The 21,760-nt window shown below is 41.9% G+C and overlaps 1 protein-coding gene across 1 annotated transcript in view; it reads left to right on the top strand.

The window, feature by feature from the left end:
• Nucleotides 1–536: 536 nt before the first annotated feature.
• Nucleotides 537–21,760, top strand: part of IPO9 (importin 9) — a 59,189-nt gene continuing 37,965 nt past the window's right edge. The window contains exons 1-4 of the mRNA XM_025370915.1: nucleotides 537–1,000; nucleotides 20,030–20,091; nucleotides 20,306–20,392; nucleotides 21,211–21,412. Of these exons, the coding sequence (XP_025226700.1) occupies nucleotides 838–1,000; nucleotides 20,030–20,091; nucleotides 20,306–20,392; nucleotides 21,211–21,412 (514 nt within the window). The 5' untranslated portion in view covers nucleotides 537–837. The remainder of the gene's footprint in view (nucleotides 1,001–20,029; nucleotides 20,092–20,305; nucleotides 20,393–21,210; nucleotides 21,413–21,760) is intronic.

The raw sequence follows: 21,760 nt of genomic DNA, 5'->3' as shown, positions 1-21,760 counted from the left end.
GATCTCAGCTCACTGCAAGCTCCGCCTCCCGGGTTCACGCCATTCTCCTGCCTCAGCCTCCCGGTAGCTGGGACTACAGGCGCCTGCCACCTCGCCCGGCTAGTTTTTTGTATTTTTTTTTTAGTAGAGACGGGGTTTCACTGTGTTAGCCAGGATGGTCTCGATCTCCTGACCTCGTGATCCGCCCGTCTCGGCCTCCCAAAGTGCTGGGATTACAGGCTTGAGCCACCGCGACCGGCCACACTTCCCAGCTTTGAGGTTGGGCTCATCTACGCTGGAAAACCAAGGAACTGGGCCGTTGTTTTCCCACTTCCACTTCCTAGTTTGCTTTAGTTTATTTTCTCCCCTCTTTGGATTCCTGAGGCTAAGATGAAGAGAGTTACTTAAACCAACTTTTTTTCAGTGTTTGGAGGGAAAAGATTGCGGTTTAAAATAGGAGCTATTTGTGACCCAGACCCCTCTCCTTAAAGCCCTCTACATCCATTCCCATCCCGCCTCCTCTCTCCTAACACCTGAAAGATGCATGAATATAAAGTCATATATCATGAACTTTATTCCAAATGAGATTTCTAACTTACTGTGCAACTTTAGGAAAGCCCCTTAACCTGTCTGGGGCTCAGTTTTCACGTAAATCCAGTGATCCTTGCAGAGAAAGGTGCAGTTCTCGTTCAGGCAGCAGGAGGCGCTGTCTCTGGAGGCTTAGATTCATTCCCCGCCCTCCGCCCGCTCCCGCCCGCCTCTGGTGCGCAGGCGCGGCTTCGCGGATTGGCCGCGCGCAGGGGCCGTCATTCGGTGGCGGGTCCCGGCCGCGGGGCTGGCGGGCTGAGGGGAGAAAAGATGGCGGCGGCGGCGGCAGCTGGTGCGGCCTCCGGGCTGCCAGGTCCAGTGGCACAAGGATTGAAGGAGGCGTTAGTGGATACGCTCACCGGGATCCTATCCCCAGTACAGGAGGTGCGGGCGGCTGCTGAAGAACAGATTAAGGTGCTGGAGGTGACGGAGGGTGAGTGAGGCGGGACCGTCACGAGGATGGCTCAGCCGCACAATCCGCTGACCGCAGCTCCGTACCGGCAGGGGACATGGGGAGCCTGAGCCAGTTGGAGATCTGGGCGCCGAGAAGTGGAGCAGGAAGCGAGAGGTTGATGTCGCTGGTGGTTGTGAAAGTCCCAGAGAGGAGAGGCGCGCCTGAAGGATAGGGTCGGGGGAGGTGGAGCCTGGGAGTGGGGGAGGGAGGGTGGGGACTTGAAAAGATAGATGGAGCCTAGAATCTGCAGGGAACGGAGATGGAGCTAGACTTGGTGCTGTTGGAGGAAGTAGCACGGTCGAGGAAATATTTTCTGAGTCTAGGACCAAGGTATTTTGCTGTTCTCTTCACCAGCTCGATTGTACTGGGATAAGAGTAGGGGGAGCTATTAGTAGAAGTGGTGAAGGGTAGGGCCTCGAGAAGGCGGCTATCAAAGCTTAATGTCATCGAACAAGTTTCTGCCCTTGAGTTATAAACCTAGCCGGTTGGTTGTACTCTTCATGTTTTCCCAGAAATTAAATGCATATGCGACTGCTTCACTGTCCTGACCGTACTTCCGTTTATTTTAAAAATAATTTGCCCTTATTAAATACCTTTGTGCATTTCTATTTGGAGGAACTGATCCTCCTTTGTTTTTGATTCTTTGTCTCCATCCTCTATTGTGTGCTTTAAAGTGATGGAGAAGAAAATAAACTGTTGGTTCGAGATTTCCTATCAATTTCCTGCCGAGTGAGCCTTTCACCAGGTCCAGTGTAGCTACCACAAAGAACAATTTAATCTGGAAACAGGAGGAAAAATCTTCTTGGTCTTTGTGTAAGAAATATATCTCGTCAGAGCTTCAGTGGAACTCCAAATCCTCAGAATCTCCCAACTCAGGAATATTTCCACCACCACTTAAATACCACGTCAGAGATATGGGAAATTGTCCCATCACTGACACCCATCACATTCAGAACCTTGAATTAATTCTCCTACTGGACGTATTTTTATGGAAAAGAATTTAGAACAAATCGCTCTTAAATTTAGTTTACATTCTCTCACAGTATGAAAGAGCTGTTGAAAACAAATTTTCTTCTATTGGAAATATGTTGAGATTTGGGATCTAACAGGCTAAGGACCATTTTGAAGGCCCAGTTGTAATTGTCATTGTTTTATAAAATATCAGATCTACAAGAGGAGAAACCACTGCTTAGGAGAAAGCTGTTTGAGAACCATGTGTAAACTAAAAGAGTTTTTATCGGCTTCTAAGTAACATTCCTTTATGCACATTAATGTCTGTCTCCTTTGAGTATGAGGAAGGAAGAGTGGCAAAGCAAAGGAACCTCATCACATTCAAGTTACCACCTGAATAAAACTGAGAATCTGGTGCAAATTCATCCTAACTAAACCTTCCCTGAGTGGTACCCAGTACTCCCGGTGCTCCAAATACATGTCTGGCACCTTTGTATGAAAGGTGGACCTTGACTCGTATTTAAACTGTCTTACAGCAACTCTACTTTTGCTCTGATCTTTTCAACTTTAGCTAAATGCCATGGTCTCATCTAGGCAAAGTCAGTTATAAAGTTCTCGAGGTCTTTTTTGAAACTCTGATTCCTCGCTGTATTCATCTTTTTTTTTCCTTGAGACTGGGTCTTACTCTATCGTGTAGACTTTGGTGCAGTGATGCCATCATGGCAGCCTCAAACTTCTGGACTCAAGCGATCCTCCCACCTAGGCCTCCCAAAGTGCTGGGATTACAGGCCTGAGCCACCACACCTGGCTTTTTTTTTGAGCCTTCAAGGGAAAAATTAAATTTCAAAAGTACAGAATTTTGATCTAAGTCACTGATGAGAATTGATCGACCGACCCCCGTAACTTACTGGTAATGTGTTGTTGGGCAGACTGTGAGAATGAAAAGTATGGAAAGACATTGATGCAGTGACCTGATATTGGTCGTCTAGTAATAAAGCATATGACTCAGGTTTTGGATGTGGTTAGAGGGTTGGATCAGTCTCTGGAGTTTAGTGCAGTGCTTTGGACCCTTTGGAGGCTGCTTGTGTCTTTTAAGTAGTCTGGCTCCTTATGTTTATCAAAAATACTATATAGAGATTTACCCACTTCTGTACCTGTTTTTAGGTGGAGAATAGTGGTCCATTCCTCAGATGCAGTCTGCTTTCTTCCTCTTGTGGCCTTTAACAAGTTATCTTTGACATTGGGTTCAGAGTACCTCCCACCTTACACTCTGTCTGAATCTCTCAGGTTTTTTCTGAACATGGTGCAATATAGTAGCTTCTTGTTCACCACCCTCAACCCTTCTTTGCATGAAAACATAGCACCCAGCTTTCCAGCCGGGATTTAGCCAACTATCTGGCCTGATGAAACTGGCAGGACATTGTTCCTCCTATTAGAATGCCCTACAGAGCAAGATGAGCCATTCTTACAAACAAATGGACAAACTGCTTTCCACTCCTTTGGTGTTGCTTCACATTTTAGTGTTTTTTGGTTTTGTTGTTGTTATTGTTTTGAGACGGAGTCTCACTCTGTCACCCAGGCTGGAGTGCAGTGGTGCAACCTCAGCTTACCACAACCTCCACCTCCTGGGTTCAAGCGATTCTCCTGCCTTAGCCTCCCAAGTAGCTGGGATTACAGGCGCTTGCCACCACGCTTGGCTGATTTTTGTATTTTTAGTAGAGACGAGGTTTCACCATGTTGGCCAGGCTCTCTCGAACTCCTGACCTCAGGTGATCCACCTGCCTCAGCCTCCCAAAGTGCTGGGATTACATCCGTGAGCCACTGTATCCAGCCCACATTTTAGTTTTATCCTAGTAGAAGGAACCTTTTTTCTGGTTCTAGGAAACAACTTTTTTTTTTCTTTGAGACAGTGTTTCACTCTGTGGCCCAGGCTGGAGTGCCGTGGCATGATCTCTGCTCACTATAACCTCTACCTCCCAGGGTCAAGCGATTCTCATGCCTCAGCCTCCCAAGTAGCTGGGATTACAGGCATGCACTACCATGCCTAGCTAATTTTTGTATTTTTAGTAGAGGCGGGGTTTAGCCATGTTGCCCAGGCTGGTCTTGAACTCCTGAGCTCAAGCAGTCTGCCCACCTCGGCCTCCCAAAGTGCTGAGATTACAGGCATGAACCAACCTGCCAGGCCGGAAACACTCTTAAGACTTGAAGTTAATGAGAAATGTGGGATTTGGTGTCTTTTGTGTTCTGGTAATCTTTTGATCCTTTTTTGGTTCCACGGGGCCCAGGATCAGGTGACAACCAGATTTAGTCCCTCTGTCTTCTCAAATAACCGCACTGTCTTTATGAGCTGTTTATTAGTCCATCTCATAGGAGACTGATCCCACATGATCCTTAAGATTAACAGGTCTGTTCCCTTTGCCAAAAAGATTTGTTACCTTCCTTGGCTACTAGGTGATGATCCCTAGTCTTGAAGATTAAATGGAAGAATCTCTAATTTGTGGGGAAGAGGCACAGGTCAATTGTCAACTCCCTGTTAAAAGGACAGGCAAGAGAAGTTGACATGCTGTGACCAAATTGTACTATGGATGAGATTTTAAGAAGCAGTTATCTTAGAAAATAAAGGTTGCTGGAGCCTAGAGTAGTCTTGATCATTTAGTGTACCAGCTGATATTTTCTGATAAATAAATTGCCTATAATTAATTATCACATTTTCCAGAATGGGCACCTGTTCTCTTAAGCCAAGGATGTGTGTGTATGTGAGAGATCCACTTGATTCATGTAGTGTGTCAATCTGAAAAGGATAAGAGGTAACTTCATCAGCCTGGTGTCCTGGAATGATTTTTTTTTTTTTTTTTTTTTTTTTTTTTGAGATGGAGTCTCGCTCTGTCACCCAGGCTGGAGTGCATTGGCACGATCTCAGCTCACTGAAACCTCCAGCTCCTAGGTTCAAGTGATTCTCCTGCCTAAGCCTCCCAAGTAGCTAAGATTATAGGCATGTACCATCATGCCAGGCTAATTTTTGTATTTTTAGTAGAGATGGACTTTTGCCATGTTAGCCAGGCTGGTCTCGAACTCCTGACCTCAGGTGATCCACCCACCTTGCCCTCCCAAAGTGCTAGAATTACAGGCGTGAGCCACTGTGCCCTGCCGGAATGATTTTCTTGAGCCCCTGTGCTTGCTATTTTTGCTAGTCACTTGGAATCTGGAAGAAACCCAGCAAACTTCTCTGAATATTTAAAGTCTATTTAACAGGGCTGATTAGATAAGGAGATGATGTCAGTAACCACCTTCATCAGATAGCACTCCCATCCTGAATTGAGGAGAATATTGCTTGAAAGTTTGGAAGTTATTATGATGTACAGTATTCTGCAGGTAATTGTTAACCTATCATTTTTATTTTTTTCTTTCTTTCTTTCTTTCTTTTTTAAGATACAGAGTTTTGCTTTGTCACCCAGGCTAGAGTGCAGTGGTGTGATCATAGCTTACTGTAGAATCTAACTCCTGAGCTCACACAATCCTCTTACCTCAGCCTCCCAAGTGGCTGTGACTACAAGCACATGCCCATACTTGGCTGATTTTTTAAATTTTTGTCTGGAGATGGAGTTCTTGCTGTGTTGACCAGGCTGGTCTTGAACTCCTGCCCTCAAGTGATCCTCCCAAAGTGCTGTGATTATAGGCATGAGCAACCACAACTGGCCCCTTTCATTTTTCTTAGGAGGATTGAGATGTTGAGTTTGATCAGGTTTGTAGGAAATTTACTTCTACCTAAATACGGTAAAACATTTTTTTAAAAAAGTTTTTTTATTCGTTAGAGACTTTTTTCTTTTTTCTTTTTTTTTGTTCCACTGCTAAGAGTCTAAAGCATGCTTTCTAATTCTGTTTTGTTTAATAGGAAGGTTCATATTAAGCACTTTACGAACATAGTAGTTAAAAAGACTGGAGAGGTTATGAACCACCGAAGACCTCTTACGTCAAAGTCTCATATTCTGTACTCAGCTTCATCAACTCTTTCTTTTGTTTTTGTCTAACTTACGGTGAGATAATGAGAATTACCATCTTTTGAGAATGTCAGTCTTTTATTTTTGGTGTATTTGTGCTTTTTTTTTTAATATCTTAGAATGAAGTTCTTTCCCTCTTTTTCTTCTTCTTTATCTACTTTGCCTCTAAGAATGGCATTACCCAAGTGGTGGAATTGGTTGCTTTCATTCAGAACCTTTAACTCTTCGTGCCAGCATGCACAGACTTTCTTACATAACTAGATTTAAACCCTAGGTTATTTTCTTCTTTACTTCTTTTTTGCCTATTACAAATGACAACATTTCCTCTATCATTTGGCCTTGTCTAGTTAGTTCCCGGTAGATAAGTCACAGAGAATACATTTTTCTTCCCTTCTACCACCATTATGTTGAACAGGGGAGGGGGGGAAATTATCTCTCCCTCACCTTTCCTGGCATTCAGATGCTGCCTAGATATCTGTATTGATTTCTCCATCTTAGATGCCTAGAGAGATGATCCTGCTGGCTGGAAGTTTGCTTTCTGGTTCTCATGGGCACTTTTCTGGCTCTTTTGCAGTATAGCGTAAGCACTGTCCACCTGCGAAGGGCGCCCCTCAAGGATCCAGACGCACTCCTGGGCATGTGGCGGGCACTGAGCCGAGCGGAAGGCGGCCACGCTCGGAAAAAGGCCAGTGGTGGAGTTTTCTTTTTCCTTTCAGCTGTGGTTTTGTGGTGCTTACCAACCCCCATTGAGAAATAGGGAGCTTGTCCAGGGGTCTACTCAAAACCCCATCCTTCTCCAACAATCCCTGTTCACAATTGTCACTAGTTGACTGTCAAAGTACTGCCAAGTCTTGTCTCTCTAGGAGACCCTTCAGACCAATAAGTGTGTACTTCGTAACTGATCCTTTATCCTCCATGCCTTCCTTTGGATTTTCCCTTCTAAACCAAGTTTTAGATAGATAATGTTTTTGCCACGTGGGGTGATAAGAGAGAAAGGGGAGCAAGGATAACGAGAGGGAAGCAAAAGACTAAAAGAGAATGAGACTAGAGAATGAAAGAGGGCGAGAGGATTTCTTAGAAGGGAAGTCAAATGATGCCATTTTGGATAGATGTAAAGGTATAATTGAGGAGAATCTAGAGTCAGGGTGAAAACCCAGATTAACAGAATGAACTGTCCTTATTTCACCGTGAGAAAGGGAGCTAGAGAAATTAAATTTCCTAACAAAAATAGCTTTAGAAAGCAACTTCATATAGCCCTCTTGGCAGTGTTGCCCTTTGGCTCAACTTCAATCTTAGTTTAATCTTAAACAGTCTTTTCCAAGCAAAGCAAAATAAAGTGGATATGTGTGTCTGTGTTTCTTATATTCTCCCTGCCTTTATTATCCCAGAGTAAGTTATTAGGCTATTCTTTCTCTCGTAAATATATATGTGTATATATATATTTTTTTATTTTTTATTTTTTTATTTTTTATTTTTTGAGATGGAGTCTCACTCTGTCGCCCAGGCTGGAGTGCAGTGGCACAAACTCGGCTTACTGCAAGCTCCACCTCCCAGGTTCACGCCATTCTGTCTCAGCCTCCCAAGTAGCTGAGACTATAGGCGCCCGCCACACGCCTGGCTAATTTTTTGTATTTTTAGTAGAGACGGGGCTTCACCATGTTAGCCAGGATGGTCTCAATCTCCTGACCTCATGATCTGCCAACCTCGGCCTCCCAGAGTGCTGGGATTACAGGCGTGAGCCACTGCGTCCGGCCTCTTTCTCATATTTTTAAAGACATTATGTTAAAGACACCAATCAGTAAAACCAGAAGTCCCCCAACGCGCACACACAGACACACACACACAAGTACTTTTTTTTAACAGATATACTTAGTTGTATTTCAAAAAATATTGTGTCTCTGTTAAGTGAAAAATGTGTAAGTAGGGTTTTGCTACTTAACAGAAACCAATGGATAGGCGCAAATGTGTTAATCAGATTTAAAGTAAGGCAGAGAGCTTTAGGACTATTTTCTAGCTTTTCCTTCTTTGCATTAGTTTGTTTCTTAGTTTGTTTTTCGAGACAAGATCTCGCTCTGTCATCCAGGCTGGAGTGCAGTGGTATGATCATAGCTCACTGCAGCCTCAAACTCCTGGGCTCAAGTGATCCTTCCATGTTAGCCTCCTGAGTAGCTGGGACTACAGGTGCACGTCACCACACCCAGCTAATTTTGCATCAGTTTTATAGCACAGAGTTTACCATCAACATCATACTCCTTGGAAGCATTTATATAGCTTTTAAATAAACTAACGTTTTATGGGTACGACAGTCTCAAATGGTGAGTGATATCCTTGTATTTCTAGTAGGTCTGTTGTCTAGACAGACTGAATTGGGTTAAGTAAAATAATTTTGTATTTTCCGTCTTTCATCCCCCTATAACCTAATGCAAATAAACTCTTTGTCTTTGAATTTTTGAGGCTTCAAAACATGTGGTCATGTTGGACATGTGGTCATAATGGACATGTGGTCATAATTATTTGAAACTCTAGAGGTCTATAGAGAAGAAAATCTGTTCATCTATTTTATTTTAAAATTTGTCTTTAGTTAACAGTGATGTTATTTGAAGATTTTCTTTGCCATTATTTATCTGCTTTTGAGCAAATATATATGTTACTTGAACTTTAATGCTGGTTCTTTCATGTGTGAAACAATTAGCTTTTAGAAGGAATCCATCTTAAAATACTTGTTGTAGGTACAGATCCCTTGGTTAACTTGGGTTTTTGGCCCCTGCGTGGGTCTTAATCTTCTGATCTCTTATTCTCACCATCCTTTCCAGTCTCAGTGATATGTGAAGCAAGTGGTTAGTGGAATTTTGTGTATGATCTTTGATAGGTTACCAGACATGATTAACTTACTGTATTGGAGTGAAGAGCTTCTGGCTATTGTGATCATCACTGGAGTGCATCCTTCTGGCAGGGATATGGAAAAAATATATCAATGCTAAGCTTTTCTCTGAAGAGAATAGACTTGGAATTCTCTGGTTGATGAGAAAGGACCCCTAAACTGTGACAGGACCTGTGTGTAAAGTTTGCCTGGTCTTCATGCTCTAATGACTCCTGTGGATCAGTGCCAGAGTGAACTGTTGGAAAATGTGAGGTTCTTTTTCCCTTATGTGAGCTATGAGCCTCAGTATTACCCTACAACTATCTATCAGTGCTTTCATTGGAAGGACAGTTGTTCAGACTTGTTAAAGCTTTATAAAGTCTTAAGTTTCAAACTTTTCTCAAAAAGTCTCATTCCTCAGTATCTTTTCACACTGTATGTTGAAAAATTTCTTCATTTTGATCTTGTTTTAGTTTGTCCCTGTAGTAATGATCCAAAAATTATGCTTTTGCTAGGAACATTAAAAATCCAAATCATAATGACCTATGGAAAAATTATTTAAATAGTGCCTTAAAAGAAAATACCAGGCCAGGCGCCGTGGCTCATGCCTGTAATCCCAGCACTTCGGGAGGCCGAGGCGGGCGGATCACCTGAGGTTGGGAGTTCGAGACCAGCGTGACCAACATGGAGAAACCCCATCTCTACTAAAAATACAAAATTAGCTGGTCATGGTGGTGTATGCCTGTAATTCCAGCTACTCGGGAGGCTGAGGCAGGAGAATCACTTGAACCCGGGAGGTGGAGGTTGCGGTGAGCCAAGATTGTGCCATTGCACTCCAGCCTAGGCAACAAGAGTGAAACTCCATCTTAAAAAAAAAAGAAAAATACTGTATGTCCCAGGTAATTTGTGAATGTGCTTGTATATCATTGTGAAGGAAGTTACATAAGGCACACCAGAATTGGTTCACCATGTCTAGAGAGGCCAATCCTGGGTGGACAGTGACATTCTAAGCAGACTTGAGGCCATGAAGTTAGCATCCATTATCACACTAAGTATCTGAACTCAAAGGAATTGTGGATGGCCTTAGTAGTTGTCTTTCTCCTTTAAATGGATATCACATGTGCATTTTAGAGTGCTTTTTTCCATTGAACTTGAACGTCAGCATCTAAGAGATCTTCCTGAATTATCTGACTCATCTGTGTTTTAGAATCAGTTCTGAAAGTTGACTCCCATATCTTCGGGTTGTAGACACTTATTGTTTCTTCTCTTGCTACAAATAGGTTTTATAGATTTAACCAGAATCTGTACTAACCAAATTAATCCTAGGAATTAGAATGGATTGCATTGTCTGTAGGGGGATTGTGCAAGTTTCAAGTGTTTGCTTGTGATTTAATCATTTAATAACTCAGAAAGAATGTGGCTTCTTCTGTGGTGGTCATGCAAAAAAAAAAAAAAAATCCACTTTCCTGAGTGAAATGATAGGTGCCATAGGAGTGGATCAAAAACTGCAGCTTAAAGGCATAATAAGAATAAGTTAAGAATCGAAGAATTCAGTAAAATAACAGGAAATAAAATATAAAAATCAATAGCTTTCACATAAACAAACCATAAAAGGATAGAGGACGTAATGGTTTTTTAATAACCAAAACCATTTACAATATCAACAAAAAAGTAAATGCTTAGGAAATGTGTAAGAACCTATTAGAGGAAACTTTTTTTTTTTTTTTTTTTGAGATGGAGCCTTGCTCTGTTGCCCAGGCTGGAGTGCAGTGGCATAATCTTGGCTCACTGCAACCTCTGCCTCCTGGGGGGTTCTCCTGCCTCAGCCTCCCGAGTAGCTGGGACTACAGGCACCTGCCACCACGCCCGGCTAATTTTTGTATTTTTAGTAGAGATGGGGTTTCACCATGTTGGCCAAGCTGGTCTTGAACTCCTGACCTCAGGTGATCCACCTGTCTTGGCCTCCCAAAGTGTTGGGATTACAGGTGTGAGCCACCGTGCCCAGCCTAGAGGAAACTTTTTGAGACAAGGTTTTGTTATGTCACCCATGCTGGAGTGCAGTGGCTCAGTCTCAGCTCACTGCAACGTCTGCCTCTTAGGCCCAAGTAATTGTCGTTCCTCAGCCTCCCAAGTAGCTGGGACTGCAGACACACAACACCATGCCCAGCCAATTTTTGTATTTTTGGTAGAGACAGGGTTTCACCATGTTGCCCAGGCTGTTCTCAAAGGCCTGAGCTCAAGCAATCTGCCTACCTCTGCCTTCCAAGACATAAAATCAGATGTGAACAAGTGGAAAAACATACTCTGTGACTGGACAGGACAACTCAGCATAATAGATGAGCTAGACAAGTTGGTTCTAAAGTTCATGTAGAAAAACAGACAAGGAAGAATAGCTCCAAAAACACTGAAAAAGGAAAACTACAAGAGGGAACTTGTTCTATCAGACATTTAAACATTACATAAAACCTGTGTAATTAAAACAAACAGTGCAGCACTGTACTCAAATAGAACTGTGGAATAGAAGAGAAAATCCAGAAATAGATGCAAGTGCCTATGGAAATTGAACATAGATGAAGGTAGTATCTCAAATCACTAGAGGTGGACATTTTAACAAAGAATGCTGTGGTGAGGCCGGGTGCAGTGGCTCACGCCTGTAATCCCAGCACTTTGGGAGGCCAAAGCGGGCAAATCACAAGGTCAGGAGATCGAGACCATCCTGGCTACACAGTGAAACCCTGTCTCTGCCAAAAGTACAAAAAATTAGCTGGGTGTGGTGGTGGGCGCCTGTAGTCCCAGCTACTCTGGAGACAGGCAGGAGTATGGCGTGAACTTGGGAGATGGAGCTTGCAGTGAGCCGAGATCGCGCCACTGCACTCCAGCCTGGGGGATAGAGCGAGACAATGTCTCAAAAAAAAAAAAACAAGGGGTGCTGCAATGGCTATGTAGCCGTTTGGAATTAGACTTATGTCTCACACTAGATTTTTTTAAAAATAAACTCTAAATTGATTAGGAGTCTAAACAGAAAAAATTAAATCATACAAGTATTAGAGGAAAACATGGGTGAATTTATCTTTAAACTTGACATAGGGAAAGGGATTCTAACTATGACTCAAGATCCAGAGACAATAAAAGAAAATATTTTATTGATAAATTTGACTACATAAAACTTTTTTACAATTTACATGGGAAAAACACCACATAAAAAATCAAGAGACAACTGACAAACTGGGAGAAATTTTTTTCCCCATAATGTATACTACAGACAAAAGGATAACACCTTTAATATATAAAGAATTCTTAAAAATTGAGGAACAAAGGACCAAAACAACACTCAGACATACGAAAAGTGTTTAAACTCACTTATGGTTAGAGAAATACAATCTAAAACAACATTGAATTAACCATTTCTCACCTGTCAGGCTGACAAAAAAATTTATTTTATTTACTTTTGAGACAGGGTATCACTCTGTCGCCTAGGCTAGAGTGCAGTGGCATGGTCACTTCTCACTATAGCCTCAACCTCCCGGACTCAGGTGACCCTCCCACCTCAGCCTCCCAAGTATCTGAGGCTACAGGCATGAGCCACCATGCCCACCTATTTTAGTGTTTCACCATGTTGCCCAAGCTGGTCTTGAATTCCTGGACTCAAGCAATCTGCTTGCCTTAGCCTCCCAAAGTGCTGGGATTACAGGTGTGAGCCACTGCACCTGGCCAAAAAATTTTAAATATGATAACACATTCTGTTGGCAAAACTGGAAAGATGCTCCTATGTATTGCTGGTAGGAGTACAAATTGGTGCAATCCTTCTGAAAGAAAATTTGATCACACCCAATAGCTCCACAAATGCACTTACCTCTTGACCCACAATCCCACTTCTGAAAAATCTATGCTGAAAAATACGTATTCACAATGTTATTCACTGCAGCATTGTTTATAAAAACAAAATATTAGGGAAAAAAACTAACTGTCCATACAGAGGAGAGCACATGAATAACATATAGTATATCTACATATATTATGCAGCTGTAGAGAAGAGCTTCAGGAATCTCTGAACTGATGTGGAAATCACAAGATATAATGTTAGCAGTAAAAAAAGCAAAGTGCAAAAGAGTGTCTATAATATACTCATTTTCATGTAAACAAGAAGGGAATGTTTTTTAAAATGTGTCTGCTCATTTGTGTAAAAGAAATACAGGAAAGAAAATCAGAAACTGATTTTGGTTACCTGTCTGCATGGAGTGGGTGGGGAAGGGGTGTAAAGAAGTGGGTAATGAAAACTAGATAATAGGGATGAGGAAGAAGTGACACTTCTTGGAATATTCCTTTTTGTATAGCTTTGACTCTGAGAATCATGGTAATATTTCACATACCAAAAATAAATAAATAACTAAAATCAAACAATGGGGAGGCACTAAAAATGGAGCAGAAGTAGTAACAAGTGAACCTAAATGTTTTACAAATGAATAACAGCTTTTTAGGTGAGAGGAATAACTAACCTAAGTAACTTGTAAAATAGTATTTACAAGTAGTAAAATAGTATTTGACTGCATCGTGTAGGTTACAGTTAAAAAAAACTATACACCAAAATTGTACTTCAATTAATAGGTGTGTTTTTCACAAAGGTATGGATTAATACTTCTGTAATTGCTTCATATTTTAAGATTGAAAAAATAACTAAATGTAGATGATGAGAGCCAAGTGTTATCACTTTTGAACAAAGAAGTTACAAATAAGGGAAGAGTAGAATGAACCTCAAGGTTTGGATTGGCATCTGGGCTGTCAATCAGTATGATAAATGGATGGATGGATAGATGGTTAGGTATACTGTACTTCCTAGCTCTGTTCTCTGAGAACCCCTAGGAGTAGTGATACTCTTGTAGCAATGAACATACCTAGTGCTCACATCTTGGTTTCTAAATATAGTTCTCCACTGAAAGGCACTAGGGTTCCTTGCAGGAGAAGTTGATATCTGGGCTTGGGCAGAGAAAATACAAGATAAGTATAGAATATCTTGTGTATAAAAAAAATAAGGAAGTGCTTGATAAAGGATGGGGACATATAGGAGTACACAGGAGTTAATTGGAAGGAATTCCAGTGGCGAAAGCTGGAACAATTTGAGCAACAAAAGAAATAAAATAGTATTGGATTAAAACTCATAGAATGAAATAAATACTTATGAGTTCATATAGGTATAAATAAATATTAGGAAAAATAAACCATTTTTCCTCTGCTGTCACACTACAACAGTCAACACAGAAGACTTCTGTGATCTCAAAAATATGTGGAGCTTTCTCCCCACCAACAAACAAGCATTCAGTTCTGTAGTGGTCACCAGCTGGGTGTCCTCCGATTCAATTCCAACATATCTACCTGGAGACAGCATCAGATTCTAGAGATCGAAAGCTCAGTCCCCAGCTGGGCACGGTGGCTCAAGCCTGTAATCCCAGCACTTTGGGAGGCCGAGACGGGCCGATCACGAGGTCAGGAGATCGAGACCATCCTGGCTAACACAGTGAAACCCCGTCTCTACTAAAAACTAGCCGGGCGAGGTGGCGGGCACCTGTAGTCCCAGCTACTCAGGAGGCTGAGGCAGGAGAATGGTGTAAACCCGGGAGGCGGAGCTTGCAGTGAGCTGAGATCCGGCCACTGCACTCCAGCCTGGGCGACAGGGCAAGACTCTGTCTCAAAAAAAAAAAGAAAGCTCAGTCCCCAAAACTGCCCCCACCCACTCAGATACCAGTTGCAAGTCTAGGCCTCTGGAACTTCTAACAAACCAGCTTCAAGTTGCGGTTGCCAGGACTTTGGGTTTGATTAATTTGCTAGAGCAGCTCACAGAACTCAGGGAAATACTTTTACAGATTTTTCTACAAAGGATATTCTAAATGATACAAATAAATAGCCAGGTGAAGAGATACATAGGATGAGGTCTGGAAGGGTCCAGAATGCAGGAGTATGTTCTTTGGCATTTTTATGGAAGTTTCATTACCCTGCCATGATTGATTGAACCACTGACCATTGATGATCAACTTAACCTTCAGCCCCTCTACCTTCTCACAGGGTGAGGTGGAGGGATGAAAGTCCCAACCCTCTAATTCTGCCTAGATATTTCCAGTGACCAGCCCCCATCCCAAAGCTACCTAGGAGCTGCCAGCTATCAAGTCAGCTTATTAGCATACAAAAAGACATCACTTTGGAGTTTCTGAGGATTTTAGGAGCTGTTTGACAGGAAATGAAGTCAAAGACCAAATACATATTTCACAAAATCACAGTCCACCCTTGGGTCTTCAAACCCTGATCCCTTACGTCAAAAGGATGTCCAACTCAAAAGATACTGCCACATTACTAGAATCCCATTCAATAATTAATAATCTAGTTCATCATATTGTATGAATGTCTCCCAGGGTGAGGCCACTCAGATTGGCAGGCTTCCTTTCATTCTTGTGAGGTTGCAAAAGCAGAAGTAGTCTCAGCAAACACAGAGCTTTACCATTTCATGTATTTGATATAATTGAGCTAAGAGGCAATGTCATCTCTTGCTCTGAGCCTCTTTTGAGGTGTTCATGTGATATTGGAATCCTCTCAGTTCATAATCCACTTACTCATTTCTTTCCTCTGAACTACTGTTTCTTCTCTCTTAATAAGTACCCAAACTTCTCCACCTTTGGAAGGGGCATTACAATCAGCCACTGTGATGGTCTAGATTGCAGGCAACAATACTAGTCTAGCAAGTACCTCTTCCTCAGTGCGCCCCATTCAGATAGGGTTAGGTTACAGAGGTGCAGAACTAGTGGGCTCTTTTTACTATCAGGCGATATACCTGTATTAACTGTTAGCCCCAATTTTGCTGAATGGGGTGAAAGCACAACCCATTCCCATCAGTCCATTAGGAATTCTGACCTAAGTTACAATACGGAGTTACAATTTCTTGCTTAGGAATCATTCCTGCTTCCAGCACATGTAGTTACAGCCCTGATCCTAAGACCATTGCATCAGGTAGGGGAATGGGAAAAAAAAAGGAAAGGTGAGGTGATATGGGGGAAAAAAAGACAGAAAAAAGTATCTTGTAAGTAAGAAAAGACTGTCACCTTTATTCTTCAGGAGCTACTTCAGGAACCAAGGACAAAAGGCAAATACTTTTTAAGAAAAGATATTCTTGGTCGGGTGTGGTGGTCCACACCTGTAATCCCAGCACTTTGGGAGACTGAGGTGGGCAGACTTGAGGTCAAAAGTTCAAGACCAGCCTGGCCAACGTGGCAAAACCCAGTCTCTACTAAAAATACAAAAATTAGCTGGACGTGGTGGTATACTCCTGCAATTCCAGCTACTCCAGAGGCTGAGGCACAAGAATCACTTGAACCCAGGAGGCAGAGGTTGCAGTGAGCTGAGATAGTGCCACTGCACTCTAGTCTGTATGACAGAGTGAGACTCTGTCTCAAAAAAAAAAAAAAGATATTCCTCTAGTCACTTAGGAAATAATAAGGCTTACAGGAGCTGAGAACCAGGAATCATGGATGAAAACCAAAATACATATTTTATAATATTGTAATAAATAAAGGAGAAGGGACAGTACTTCCTTATAAAAGAATTCCAAGGCCGGGCACGGTGGCTCACGCCTGTAATCCCAGTACTTTGGGAGGCCGAGGCGGGCGGATCACAAGGTCAGGAGATCGAGACCACGGTGAAACCCCGTCTCTACTAAAAATACAAAAAATTAGCCAGGCGCGGTGGCGGGCGCCTGTAGTCCCAGCTAGTCAGGAGGCTGAGGCAGGAGAATGGCGTGAACCCAGGAGGCGGAGCTTGCAGTGAGCCGAGATCGCGCCACTGCACTCCAGCCTGGGCGACAGAGCTAGACTCCGTCTCAAAAAAAAAAATTCCAATTAATAAATGAAGAGAATAAAAGAAATGCAAAATAACCATTAGGCAGGTAACACTCACAGATGGATGCTAAAATCAGTGGATGAGAGTTTGAAAAGAAACAGAATAATAGCAAAATGTCAAAGTATGTCTCCCAAGATTTGGATCAATTACAAAGGGAAAAACAGTACCTTTAAGTGGAGAAACCCAGCAGACTTTGCCATGTAATCAATGTTACCATAACCAGTAATAAAATTTTTATCCACATTATGTACTCCCTAATATGATATACTGAGAAGGACACAGCATCACTTTCTGGTATTCTTGCCAGAAATGCATAACCTCCGTCTAAAGCTGAGGAAACTTTAGTCAAACCCAAATTGAGACACATTCTACAAAATAACTGATCGATATTCACCAAAAGTGTTCTGGTCACAAAAGACAAGAATGAAGAACTGTCACACTTTAGAAGAAACTAAGGAAACATGGCAACCAAATACAATGTGGGATCATGGGATCCTGAAGGAAAAAGGACAATAAGGAAAAAAAACTGGTGAAGTTCTTATCAAGTCTAGTTTAGTTAATAGTATTGTACTCATGTTAATTTCCTGATTTTTGATCACTGAACCATGATTATGTAAGAGAAAAATGGATGAATGATATCCATGAACTGTCTGTACTGTTCCGCTTTTCTGTAAGCCTACAAAAATTATTTTGTAAAATAGAGACACAGATTATTTTCAGCAGTTTTTAACCTGGTTACTTGGATAAGCCTTGAACCTGAAACACTGCATGTAACAACTCTTTCTTGGTATTAAGCTTTTCTATTTTATAAATGCCCTTTGGATGGCTATTTCAGTAGAATCCAGTTAACGTGGAACTTTACATGAAAAGTAACTTTACTTACATGAGATGGGAAAGCCAGTGTATTCATGATAGACAATAAAAAATAATAGCAAAATAACTTATTTTTGTCTTCAAGTTTTTACCACTATGGCAGATATTGTGCAAAGCATTTTACATATGTTATATTATTGAGTCTTAGAAGGATTGCTTGATATATCGATACCAGTATTTTTTTGCGGAGGGGACGGAGTTCCCCTCTTGTTGCCCAGGCTGGAGTGCAATGGCACAATCTCGGCTCATCGCAACCTGTGCCTCCTGGGTTCAAGCGATTCTCCTGCCTCAGCCTCTCGAGTAGCTGGGATTACAGGCATGTGCCACCATGCCCAGCTAATTTTGTATTTTTAGTAGAGATAGGGTTTCTCCATGTTGGTCAGGCCGGTCTCGAACTCAGGTAATGCGTCCGCCCCCACCTCCCAAAGTGCTGGGATTACAGGCATGAGCCACCTCGCCGAGCCCTGATACCAGTATTCTTATTTTGTGGGTGAGGAAGCTGAGGTTTAGAAAGGTAACTTACCTAAGGACAGGCATAGTGGCTTCAGGATTTGAACCTGAACAGCCCATTCTCTTAATCATGCTAATCTATAGCTCCCTCCAAATGGGAGTGGTGAGCCTATTGTGACCTATGTATCTACCAATACTGAGCAGGTCTAGAAAACTGCTGTTCATTCTTTAGCATAGTGCTGTCCAACAGAAATATAGTATGAGTCACTTGTGAAATTTTAAATTTTCTAGTGGCTGCATTAAAAAGGCAAAAAGAAACATAAAATTAAATTTTAACTCTATATTCATTTAACCTGATATAGACAAAGTATTGCAACATTTGATCAATATAAAAAGATATTTTCCTCTTTTTTTCACACAGTTTGAAATCTAGTGTGTATTACATTTATAGGCATCTCAAGTCTCACCAGCCACATTACAGGTACAGCCATTGTGACTAATGGCTACTGTATTGGATAGCACAGCCCTACAATGTGAGGTGTAAAAATTATGATGCACTGTTGGTTTTACATTCTTCCTCCTCTTTTCACAAACAAATATTTGATAGTTTACTCCTTTGCAAGTATATATTAGATCTAAGTTTTAATTTGGAGCCAGGCACAGTGGTGTGCATCTGTAGTCTCTGCTACTCGGGAGGCTGAGGCAGGAAGTTCGTTTGAGCCTAGGAATTCAACACTGCAGTGAGCTATTATTACGCCACTGCACCCCAGCCTGGATGACAGAGACCCTGTCTCTAAAACAAAATTTATTTTAGTAATCATTTTAAAAAAATAAATTTTAATTTGGAAGTAAGAGTTATTTACAGTCTCCAAATGTGCAGTTCAAGTTCCATTGCTTATTGGAAACCTCTCATTTTTAGGACTAAGTTTGTTAAAGCCATGTGTTCTTGGACTTAATCAGCTCATAATTGGTGGCATATATCTGGGCAGCTCGTGAAATCTCACCTTTTAAGTTGTCCTCAGGAATAGATAGTCCCATGTTTTTTTGTTTTGTTTTGGTTTTGGTCCCTTTTTTTGTTTGTTTGTTGTTTTGTTTTGTTTGTTTGTTTTTTGAGATGGAGTCTCATTCTGTAGCCCAGGCTGGAATGCAATGGCATGATCCCAGCTCACTGCAACCTCTACCTCCCAGGTTCAAGCAATTCTCTGCTTCAGCCTCCCAAGTAGCTGGGATTACAGATGCCTGCCACCATGCCCGACTAATTTTTTTGTATTTTTAGTAGAGACGGGGTTTCACCATCTTGGCCAGGCTGTTCTTGAACTCCTGACCTTGTGATCCACCTGCCTTGGCCTCCCAAAGTGCTGGGATTATAAGCGTGAGCCACTGCGCCCAGCCTGTTTTGTTTTTTTGAGACAGAGTTTTGCTTTTGTCTCCCAGGCTGGAGTGCAATGGTGTAATCTCAGCTCACTGTCACCTCCTCCTCCTCGGTTCAAGTGATTCTCCTGCCTCAGCCTCCCAAGAAGCTGGGATTACAGCCACGCATCACCAAGCCTGGCTAATTTTGTATCTTTAGTAGAGATGGGGTTTCACTATGTTGGCCAGGGTGGTCTCGAACTCCTGATCTCAAGTGATCCACCCACCTTGGCCTCCCAAAGTGCTGGGATTACAGAGGTGAGCCACCACGGCAGGCTCCATGTTTCAGTTACCACATTAATTGGTATAAGAGGAAGGTATTGTCATCTTGGAAGGGAAGATGACTGGAAGGTGGTATGCGGTGACTGGAAAAAGTGTGAGCGTGTTAGAACTTCATTGTAACAAGGCATGTCCTGTAAGCCAATTTGTTTCTTTTACTTGGAGGAATCAGTCTTAGTAGTTATCAGCTCTTTTTGAAATTACAGATTAGGATTCTTTCTGAAATCTTGTTGGCATCAGGGTTAGAGCTTAGTAAATTGCTATGGCTTTCCTGGGTGCTCTTAGACTCAATAAAATTTTCTCTTTCAGAATTTGGTGTTCACTTGGCAGAACTGACTGTAGATCCCCAGGGGGCACTGGCAATCCGTCAGGTAAGTCCAGACTGGCCCAATTTATAAGTAGTTTCCTTTTCCTTGGTAATGAAACTTTCTTATAGGAAAGAATAAGAATAAGGCCGATTTATAAATAACCTAGGATGTCGTGCCAGATTTAGATAGACTTCAGATGTATCGGACCATGTATATAGTTTTTATGTGTGAAAAAATTCTTTTTCTTGCTGTACTACTTGGCTTATTCTCTTCACAGCTGGCATCAGTCATCTTGAAACAATATGTGGAGACTCACTGGTGTGCCCAATCAGAGAAATTTAGGCCTCCTGAAACTACAGAAAGGGTAAGTCAGTTACTTGATTAGTCTACCTGAGGAGATTTGAGGGTCCATTTTAAGAGATTAGACTATCAACATTCTTTGACTGCATGAAGCAATCAAGACTAGGCAGAGAAGGAGATTGTTGGCTGGCATTGCGGGCATAGGGCTATACATTAAAGAGCTCAAGTATCAGGCTGGTCTGTGTTCAAATTCCAGTTTTGCTTTTTACAAGCTATGAGATCATTGGAAATGTGTTAACACCTAAGCCTCAATTTCCTAAATCTCCAAAATGAGAATAAAAATACCAACTAAGGGTTTAAGAATTAAATGAAATAATGTTTGTACTTAGTGCAATAATGTGCAATCATCCTGAGTCCCCAAGAAATTTTGAGGTGTGAGGTCTGGAGGAATGTTTTCCATTGGAACTTTATGCAGTTATGGAAATATTCTGTGTCTGTGCTGTCTAAAACAATAGCTACTAGCTACATATGGCTATTGAGCACTTAAAATGGGGCTAGTGCAACTGAGGAACTAAATTTTAAATGTTTTAAAATTTTAATAGCCATGTGTAGGTAGTGGCTACTGTAATGGACGGCATAAGTGTAGAGATCACAGATGAACCCTCCAGATGAATTGTCAAGTTTATATATAGGAGTTTTAGAGAAGACTCCTCTAAAACTCCTATATATAAATTTGACAATTCATTGCAAGTTTATGCAGTACCTTGTACTCATTGCAGTACCTTGTACTCATTGTTTTTCCAACACAGTTCCCAACTGAACTGGGCTCTGCCAGTCACTTATAACCTGATCTAATAGCAGGTGGACTTTTATCCCTTACAGGCAAAAATTGTTATCCGGGAGCTATTGCCTAATGGGTTGAGAGAATCGATAAGCAAAGTGCGCTCCAGTGTGGCCTATGCAGTGTCAGCCATTGCCCACTGGGACTGGCCTGAAGCTTGGCCCCAACTCTTCAACCTGCTCATGGAGATGTTGGTGAGCGGAGACTTAAATGCCGTCCATGGAGCCATGCGTGTGCTGACAGGTACCAGAAGCCCTTTTCCCTGGTATTGGTACTTGGATCTCAAGCGACAGGAGTATTACCAGAAGCTATGTGATATAATGGCCTGGATCAGTAGGAATTGCTACTGATGTTATTCCTCCCTCCTAGTTTTTATCTCTGCATCTACCCTCCAGCTCCATTGTTTTTTTCTAGGGAGTTAAGGTTGTATAGTATTACTTCTACTGCCAAACCTACCACTTACAGATACAGTATTAGCATAGAGATTGAGTATTCAGATTTTAAATTTTTGTAGGGGCTTCACCTTGATCCTTCACTTACCTTCTTTGAGCCTGAGTTTCCTTCTATATAAAATTAAGATGATAGTAGTAT

This window comes from Theropithecus gelada, chromosome 1, assembly GCF_003255815.1.
Source record: "Theropithecus gelada isolate Dixy chromosome 1, Tgel_1.0, whole genome shotgun sequence".
Taxonomy (NCBI): Eukaryota; Metazoa; Chordata; class Mammalia; order Primates; family Cercopithecidae; genus Theropithecus; species Theropithecus gelada.
This window is presented reverse-complemented; position numbering and strand designations above follow the sequence as displayed.